The following is a 9,121-nucleotide window of genomic DNA, read 5'->3' as shown; positions in this document are numbered from 1 at the left end:
GGTACTTTCCCAACGTAAGATAAAGTCTAAATGCTCCTCTTTGAGTTGGATAAACAGGACCTATGAAAGAAGGGGGACATCAAGCCTCCTTTTGGAGAGAAACAACCTTCCATGCCAACCCCGCTACCAACATTTTCCTTTTAATTGTAAGGGGTTTACCTGATTATTGGAGGTGGGAGGGTAGGGGGGGGGGTGCAGGAATTCAGCAACTGCCCACCAAAGTTTCAAGTGACAAAGACTGCACTCTTTCTCCCCCCCACCTCCTCTGACGGCGCGCTTCAAACAGCTTCACCCACAGCTCGTTATGCCGCGTAGCGAGCACTGGCGCCTGGGTTTTAGAAAGCTTGTCAGTAGAAATCTGTCAAAAGTACTCAGCAGAGCTAGTGAGGCCTAAAGAGTACAATGTCCCCAGACCAAGAGGGCTTACCCAGAAAACACTGACACTTCACGCTGACGTTAACGTTGTTGATCCGAAACCGAACACCCTCAATGACACTGACTGATATCCCCATTGTTTGTCCTCACCAATGCACACAATGCACTTGTATTTGCTCTGCTCTGTTGTCCTGCCCGAGGGGAGGGTTAATGGGCTCCCTCTGCTCTCCACGCAGACTCTCCCTCCTCATTTACTTAATCACGTCACCTTCTCATTTCTTTAGATAAGCGAATGGCCCTCGGTCTGCTCCTTTCCTATTGGCCCGTCTTCAAAAGGAGAGGAGGTGCTCGAATTTGACTCCAACATTTCCTCGAAACTTGCTCCCTGTTGCTTGGTGTAACTGGTCCAGAGGCACTGATGAGCCTCGAGGGAATGCAGGGAGATCTAACCATTGCGCGATGAATTCAAAAAGCTTCTGACTTGGTCTTGGATTGCGTTTGAGATCAGCTCTGGATGGGAGAACTTAGCAGACAGCCGATAATGGAACACCAGCATCAAGGTAACATCCTCATTTCAGTCTGAATGTTTGCTACAGCCACAGACTCTGTGACCCGAGCAGGGCCAGTGAGTGCAATGTAACGTAAGGCCATTCTCGTTCTGGTCGTTTTTCTATATCTCGTATGCCTTTTGCATATTATTTAGGGTTGCTGTGACTTTGTGCACTACTGTCGGTTCTTGACGTGTAATTGATTTAAAGTCAAGCCCTCACTATGCAGTTGTTTGAACCGCAATGAAATTCCACACCTTGAGAACATATCCTTTCCTCTAGAAACACAGAGACAGAAGCAGGTTTGGTAACAGGGGGGGGGAACATGTTGGTTTGTGTGAGGGGACAAAACGTTCAATCACAGACAGAGAGCCTGGACTCCTTCACGAACCTTGCTCTACTTCTTTCAGCTAAACACATGAGAATGTGCTCCCAAATCCTTTGAGCAATTTTTTAATCGGCTCTTCTTGGCAGGCTGGGCAGGGGCGAGAGAGAGAGAGAGAGAGAGAGAGAAGGGGAGAGAGAGAGGGAGAAATGGGATAGTTTGTGATTCAAAAGCTCCATTTCTCAGCAGCCAAACACTGTTTCCCTCACACACCCTTTTGCTTCTAGCAGATTATGTTCAGGGCCTCGAATAGAAAGAAATCCATGCGTTGCTAAGGCATTGTTTATATGCCCATTTGAATGAAACAATTTGTGAATTGCATTATTCCTCTGTTGTCAAAGGCCTTCAGAAAATCCGATTGTGGATCACAGAGATTTAATCATGAACACATTACCCGTCGACTTCAGCAAGCTGGAGTTCCAGCCTTGAAAGTGAAATATGTACAAATGAATGTGGACATCATGGCCACTCCTGCCGAACATGTCAACATCTTAATTGTGACACAAGCTTCTCTTCTCTTTGCTGAATACGTTGTTGAACATAAGTAACTCCATTTTCATGGGAAAATGAACTCAAGTCAGGTCGATTCATGTCAAAGATGAAAGATCTGCTGAAGCTGTTTCTCATACAGTTAAAAATATACGTGAGGGCTCGGTAGCGGGCGGATATGCGTCATTGGCTCTCGATGGCTGAACTTGTAATGGTGTAAACAGACCCTGATCAGGGTCACAACTGAACGAACCAGGTTACACAGTTAACTTCAGAGGCATTTGCTTGACCTCAGTGGTGGAAAAAGTACTTATATTGAATAATGTGAAACTGGCCATTCCAAAAAGTGACAACCTAACCTTCTCAATTTGGTTTTTATAATGGTACAAAATTCAAATTAACAATTACCTTGAATTAATAATTTAATTTAACATATAAGTTGAACACAAATCTAAATAAATAAGAGAGGGTAGCTTCATAACGGGTTAATTGTCTCATTTGCCTTAAACTGGCAGCTTTCAGCCCACACGGTCTCAGGGCAGGTCCACAAATTGTCATTAAATCCATTGACAAGAACTATGCACAGATGAATCAAGGTGACCATGTAAACAGCAAGCTCATCTAAATTATATATGAATAACCAAGTCATTCATTTGATTGCTCTTGTTTATAAATGAATTATGATGCCATTATTTGCTTTTACCCCGTGACTGCTCAGTTTATGATTCCAATATGTTTATTCTGATCCCTAACCTTTTGCATTGCTTATTTCTCAGCGTCTTCTTATCAACTTTGCCTGCCCATTACATCATTGCTGTCTCTCCTGAAGAGCCACCTTTCAATGAGCCTCCTTCCACAATGAGAGACCGCTTGGAGGAGCTTCACCTGAGGGCTGGAGACGTCTCTGCGGCCGAAAGTGAGGCGGTCAACTCTTCCTCGGCGGAGGGAGTCAATGGCGACTCCGTGGCGGCCGTTGAGCCGCAGGCTGTTGTGTTTGAGGAGGAGCCAATCATTGAGAACTTCCTGTCTGAGGCTCAGCAAATCAGAGACGATATCACAGTGCTCAACACAGAGGTAATTAGTATTGGATTCTTTTTTTGGCGGCGACTGTGTCTATTTTTGTGAATAATTATTATCTAATATTGCATTTTAGTTGTACTCTTGACACTGCAGACGCATACATATATATACAGTATATATATATATATATATATATATATATATATATATATATATATATATATATATATATATACATCCACACACACACACATGCAAACATACATACCTATATTCATGTGTAACACAAACAGACTCCTTCCATTTTCGTTAGACATTTACCGATCTGGGTTGCATTGCTACTGCATGATTATATCTTTTTTAATTCATTTCTTAATAATTTATTTTCGTTATTGTAAAACTCGCAACAAAGAGTTCGAAGGCTTTCGATCGTGCGGCTTCTGGTGACTCTGAAAGGAAACTGACCACAACTTCTTTGTTCTCAACTGCAAACAGGTTCTTAAATTTGGCCAGCAGCAGAAAATGTTGGTGGCGACCATGCGTCGATTCAGTGTGATGAAGAAAGAGAGCAGCGTAACCCGGGACGTCAAGCTCAAGGCCGAGAGCCTCCACCGCCGCTTGGACGCGCTGTCCAAGCGGGTGCAGACGACCGAGGAGCAGCAGGGCCCCGCGGCTGTTACAACCCGAATACAGCGCTGCCAGCATGCAGCGCTCTACAGCAAATTTCAAAAGGTGCAAACAAAATCCTCCCACTCTGCTTTGGGAACATTGAGTGATGCTTTCTTACTTGGATTCTTGAGTGCAATTAAAAAAAATTATCGGAAATGGGTTTCAAATATTGGAGTGAAGCTCATTTTTGCTCAAACGAGTTCTGTCAATGTGCCCATTTCAAATGAAAAGACACAAGTGTTATTGTACATCTAAACTTCTGTAAATTGTAGCGTGCCAGGTCAGAGACTCTTGATATGCAGTCAAGAAAAATAGTAATTTGAGGAGTGATTTTACAGCAGCACTAATGTGGAAACAGCTTCAAACAGCTTCTGAATATTTCTATCATGATTTTCCAGGTGATGCTGCTGTATAATGAAGGCCTGCTGATCAAGCAGGAGCGATGTAAGCACTTCATTCTACGGCAGCTGGAGGTGTCCGGAAGGGATGTGACGGAGGATGAGGTGAATGAAATGGTGGCCTCGGGAAAATGGGAAGTCTTCAACGAGAACTTGCTGAACGATGCCAGAATCACACGCTCCCAACTATCGGAAATTGAGCAACGACACAAGGTGAGCGAGAGGTTATTTTTTGGCTGTGTTTAACTAGAAATCGCTTTCTCTCACTCGGAAGCCTTCCCCTTTGGCAGTGAACACCTCATTAAAGCTAAATAATCTCAATTGATAAAACCTGGAATTATATTAAAAGTGTTATATTTGTTTTGGATTTCACATTCCGCTTGTAAGTTTCACTTGTTACACTGTTTTGAGTTGCATGGTGTCATGAATGCTGCTCCTCCCATCACTTGCTGCTCCTCCCATCACTACCGTCCATTGACAGAAATGTTTCATGTCTCTCAAATATTAGCATATGAGTAACGGAAATGAACAAAAATTGGAAATGGTATGCTAATCTCCTGGGTTTACAGATAATCTATAATTCTATAATTTGGTGAAACAGCACACCAAAGTTAAATGGGGATGTTGGCGTCTTTGATGAAGAGCCGAATCCGTGCCCTCGTTCTCCTTCCCTTCCACTCCAGTCGAATAGTGTTCCTGTAATAATTCCAGTGTCCTTCTCCACCAACAGGAGCTGTTGAGCCTGGAGAACAACATGAAGGAGCTGAGGGACCTGTTCTTTGACATTTTCGTGTTGGTTGAGGAACAAGGGGCCCACATTGAGCACATCCAGACCAATGTAGAAAGGACACAGGATTATGTGGCCGTAACTAATGAGAAGTTCAAGATGGCTGCCAGATACAAGAAGAATAACCCACTTCGCCAGCTGTGCTGCTGCTGCTGCCCACCCTGGAGGTGCTGCCTCTAAAAAGTGTGTTTTTTAACGCAACAATTCTGAGTAACATCTTATTTCAAAAAGTCTCACTTAACTTTTAAGGGTGAGCAACGTTGGATTCAAGTACCAATAAAGTGAAGGTTATGGCATTCTTTTTTTCTTTTTTTGCTGTCAAACACAGCGAAGGTGGAGACGGATTCAGCAGAGCAAAGAAAACAATTAGGGGAAAAGCCAGAATTGGTATTTGAGGCACTTGTTTCTTTCAAAAAGGATGTGAGTGGACGGCTGTTGTAAGAGACAGTTCAGTGAGTGCTACTCACCAACGCCGCTGCTTATTGGAGACCTTCACTGTCATCTGACAGAGGTCACAAACAAGGGGAAACCACTGCCTCTGCACCATCAGCAGCACGGATCTCTCGCCTTCTTCTCATGCCACGGAGCTCTAGTTAATGTCATTTTATCATGCACTTTACATAGGAGTACATGCACTTCCGATATTAATATATCTATATACATGTATGTATGTATACATATATTTAAATCTGTTTTTTTCTTTTTAACACAAACCAAAATTTAAAGTAGCGGAGATATGTTCTCTCTTTTATTTTTCGAGCCATATTGTATTAAAACATTTAAAGATGGAACTTCTATTTGTAAATCTGTTTGGATAAAAAATAAGCTGGGATATACCGTGTACGTGTGCCATCCTTGCTAAAACTGATACCTTCCTACAAAAACAATGCTTTCTTTTTGTAGGAAGAAAGACTCTTAACCAATTGGAATTTGGAGGACCACCATTAGGACTACAATACCAGGAAAATCCTAGATCTGCTACACCTGTTAACAGCTGGATAGAAAACAGATCGGCTAAACCGTGATTCTGTTCAGGTTCAATGCTTGATCTCATTTACTGGCAAAAGGACTCTAAACTGGTGACAAAGAGGATCTTCAGTGAGTCATTGAACCAGGATATGTGGTGTCCGGGACACAATACAGGTGAACTAGGTGTGCCAGGGACAGACTGGGAAATCTGGTTCGCCTGCGTTTCCATGGTGGTTCCCAAACAGATCTCGTGTTCCCATATGGAAGAGTGACTAAACGGAACTGTCAAGAGTCCAGATTAAATAACTCCCAAGCTTACAAAACCATTATAAGCACATGTTCATTTTCACTTTGATTTGAGTCAAAGAGCTTAAAGTAACCTTGCAAAGTTGCAAATGATATTTTGTAAGTCGAAGTCGGTCATTGATGATTCATGTGAAGAAATAATTTCTACCAATGAGTGATTTCATTGATGTTAAGTACTATTTATAATGCACCATCGGGTCCAGTAGATGAACCAAGTCCGTCGAGTGCAAGCCGAGGTGTTTGGTGGACCTCTGCTATTAGAATACAAACGTCTCTTCTTCTACTAGAAATGAAAGGTCTCTTCTTCTATTAGACTGGAAACGTCTGTGTCACAGTCTCACTGCGAATCGTATTTGGAAACAAATACCCAAATGCATCTGAAGCGCGCATCTCAGTATGTCAATGATAAACGAACAGCACGTCGTTACACTGCACAACATCGTTTCAGCCTCCATCCAATCATGATGAGGAAATATTTAGCACAGCTGGAAATTGCAGGGTTCCCGCACAGCAACAATGCCATCCAGTGTTCACTGAGATAATTGCTACGTCCCCACCAAGCTGTTAATGGGCACGTTACCACACAATGCTGTAATAATGTAAGTAGTATAAAATATTGCTGTAGTGCACAATTTACTTCCCAAAGTTCTAACAATAAACATTGAGATATGGTCACTGAGAGTGGTCACTGCTGTGGAGCCAACATAAACATCTTTACTGAAATGAACCAATCAAAGAACTTTGCTCAACGTCAACACAAATACACAAAAAAGTGAACGTAATCTCATCCGTTTCTCTTGATCATATGTAGCGGGTCAACATATTACAGACTAAGCTGCCATGATAGAATATGAAAAAAAAAAAATTGAGGAAAAAATGGAATTTGAAGACAAATCCAAGGTCTATTACCGCTGGTACATTTAGTGCAGAGCAGCAGAGGTACCAGTGTGTGCAGACCTGGGTTTATACAAGCTCTCCTGGAGAACTCCAGGTCAGGGGGGGGGCTTTACAGTGTTCAGTTCAGAAACCTCTGGACATCTGACCTCCGGGCCAATCAATCAATCAATCAATCAATCAATCTCTACATCAGTCAAATTAATGTGCTGCTCTTCTCTTAGCAACATTCTGCTTTCTAATGTTTATTGGGTTCTTCCTACACGATGCTGATACAGCAAATCAAAGGATTACTATAATGCCTTTGCCCTTGATGAGTAACATTTATATTTGTGCATAAACGTATCAACCACATATTCGATATAAGTGTCTTCAACCACTTTCTAGAAACACGGCCCATCCATCGCTCGTCATTTAACGGCGATGTGACACACGAGTGTCTGCAGCGCTGAGCCCGTCTAGCAGAGGCACGTTACCTCTTCCTTCTATCTGCTCCATCGGTCACAACACGGATCCCAGCGACTGCTCTCCCAAGGTGTGAACGACATCAAAGCAGCCCTCCTGTGAGAAACGCCGGCTGTGGTTGTGGAGGGCTGACATTACTTTACTGCCTGGTTTTATCACTCCCATCCAAATGTGAACAGAGAGATATCAGGACCCTCAGAATGCAATAAATCCCAAAGAAGCCGAACAGCGAGTGTGGCAGCAGCGTTAGGAGCTACAGTACCTTCAATGAAATGATCTGTGCACTGATTTAGAGTCCTCCTTGGGCAGTGTGAATCATTTTCTTTGGAGTTGGGTGACATTTTTTGGAAAAGTTAAACCCACACTGGAGGTCACAAAACCTTGGATAAATGAATGTATACATTGTTATTCAAAGGTTTGGATGGTGATGGTTTCTCCTCCATCAATATTGAATACAATGATAGAGACAAGAAAAGCTAAATTTAGATCCCAAATCTTTTCTTTTCCTTCCCTATATATACTTGGGTCTACACTAGATCATTATTGAATCACAAAGCTGTTTGCATCCACTGATGCTACGGCTAAACCAACCCTCTATTTCTAATAATTATTGTTCATATAACTTTATTCTGCATCATTCTTTCAAATCTGCACAAAAATCTGCCAAACTTCCAGTTTCTTGTTTATGTGCATAAACATTGAAATATATGATTAATAGGCTTCTTTATTTGTCATGGCTTTTATATCGCACAGACTTTGGGACTAAAGTTATGTTTATCAGGAAAAAGTCGGCTCTTATTGCCTTGTGAATGTTTGATAAACAGTGAGGTCTTGAGTGAGAACCTTTTAACATCTACTACTGGCAATTGTCATTCATTTCCAGAGGGTCATAACAGACTGCTTGAGATGTTACGGCAACACAGAGTAGCTCCAGCTTACTAAAGTACAAGCGTCAAATGTTGGCTATTATTTATTATCTATTGAAGGATAAATGTTCAAACTTAAATATTTTGTCAAAGTGATACACGGGCTTTAGTAATAAGAGCTCTGGGAAGGTCGCTGCGTGATAGCCGACTGTGTGAACCCCATGTAGTTAGAGAGTCAATGGTAACAGACATATACACACACACGTGTGTGTGTAGCTGCGAGTCGGACTTGAAAATATGTTCATCTTTTTTTTTTTTGACAGGCGGGTGGACGAATGAGCGCGTCGCTCAGCACACGTGAAACATGTGTACGACTACGTTTATGTGTCTGTGTCAGCTCGCCGTCACCCATCATCTGCTGATAGGGCCACCGTTGTGTTTCACGCACCGATGGAAGGACGAGGAGCTGCCATGGTGTCCACTGGCCTTGCATCAGCACCCCAAGAATAATATTATTCAAATTCGGACTCGGCCCTTTCAGCTGGATTTAATACCAGCAGCAGCAGTGTGGTTTGTGAGTCTGTGTGTGTGTGTGTGTGTGTGTGTGTCATCACGGCGTCCGAGCGAAGGTGCGAGAAGTGTTGAGCTCAAATACACAAATACTAAAGAGACAAACGCAGTACACTTTGTACACCATTTCTCCACCCATGTTGAGGTGTGGGGACGGGTGTTAAACGGAGACGGTGCATGCTGCCACCGCTTCGGGGGGTCAATTGAGCCTTCTCTTTTTCGGGTCAATCACATCCAATCAGCAGAGGCTTTTTTTTCCCCTGAAGATTACGAATAAGGAATGTCATCTTTCAGGTGATTCTTGAAGAAGTGCAAATGAACTAAAGCTCACGTCACAATCCTTTGCTCCATTTTCACGGCATGCAATGGATTTGAATGCA

The 9,121-nt window shown here is 42.6% G+C and overlaps 1 protein-coding gene across 1 annotated transcript; it reads left to right on the top strand.

Annotated features, from left to right (window-relative positions):
* The first annotated feature begins 750 nt into the window (after nt 1-750).
* On the top strand, nt 751-6,577 carry stx19 (syntaxin 19). Its single transcript, XM_037487713.2, has 5 exons — nt 751-935; nt 2,574-2,871; nt 3,313-3,549; nt 3,885-4,097; nt 4,615-6,577. The coding sequence occupies exons 2-5, from the start codon at nt 2,656-2,658 to the stop codon at nt 4,849-4,851; spliced, it is 903 nt and encodes a 300-aa protein (XP_037343610.2). The 5' UTR covers nt 751-935; nt 2,574-2,655; the 3' UTR covers nt 4,852-6,577.
* Nucleotides 6,578-9,121: the final 2,544 nt, after the last annotated feature.

The sequence above is a fragment of the Pungitius pungitius genome, chromosome 10, assembly GCF_949316345.1.
Source record: "Pungitius pungitius chromosome 10, fPunPun2.1, whole genome shotgun sequence".
Classification (NCBI taxonomy): Eukaryota; Metazoa; Chordata; class Actinopteri; order Perciformes; family Gasterosteidae; genus Pungitius; species Pungitius pungitius.
Note: the sequence above shows the minus strand (reverse complement) of the source record. Positions and strands in the feature narration are given on the sequence as shown.

Coding starts and splice junctions, on each gene's coding strand:
- stx19 (XM_037487713.2), top strand. CDS start 2,656: ATGAGAGACCGCTTGGAGGAGCTTCACCTGAGGGCTGGAGACGTCTCT. Junction 2,872..3,312: donor TCACAGTGCTCAACACAGAG/GTAATTAGTATT, acceptor AACTGCAAACAG/GTTCTTAAATTTGGCCAGCA. Junction 3,550..3,884: donor TCTACAGCAAATTTCAAAAG/GTGCAAACAAAA, acceptor ATGATTTTCCAG/GTGATGCTGCTGTATAATGA.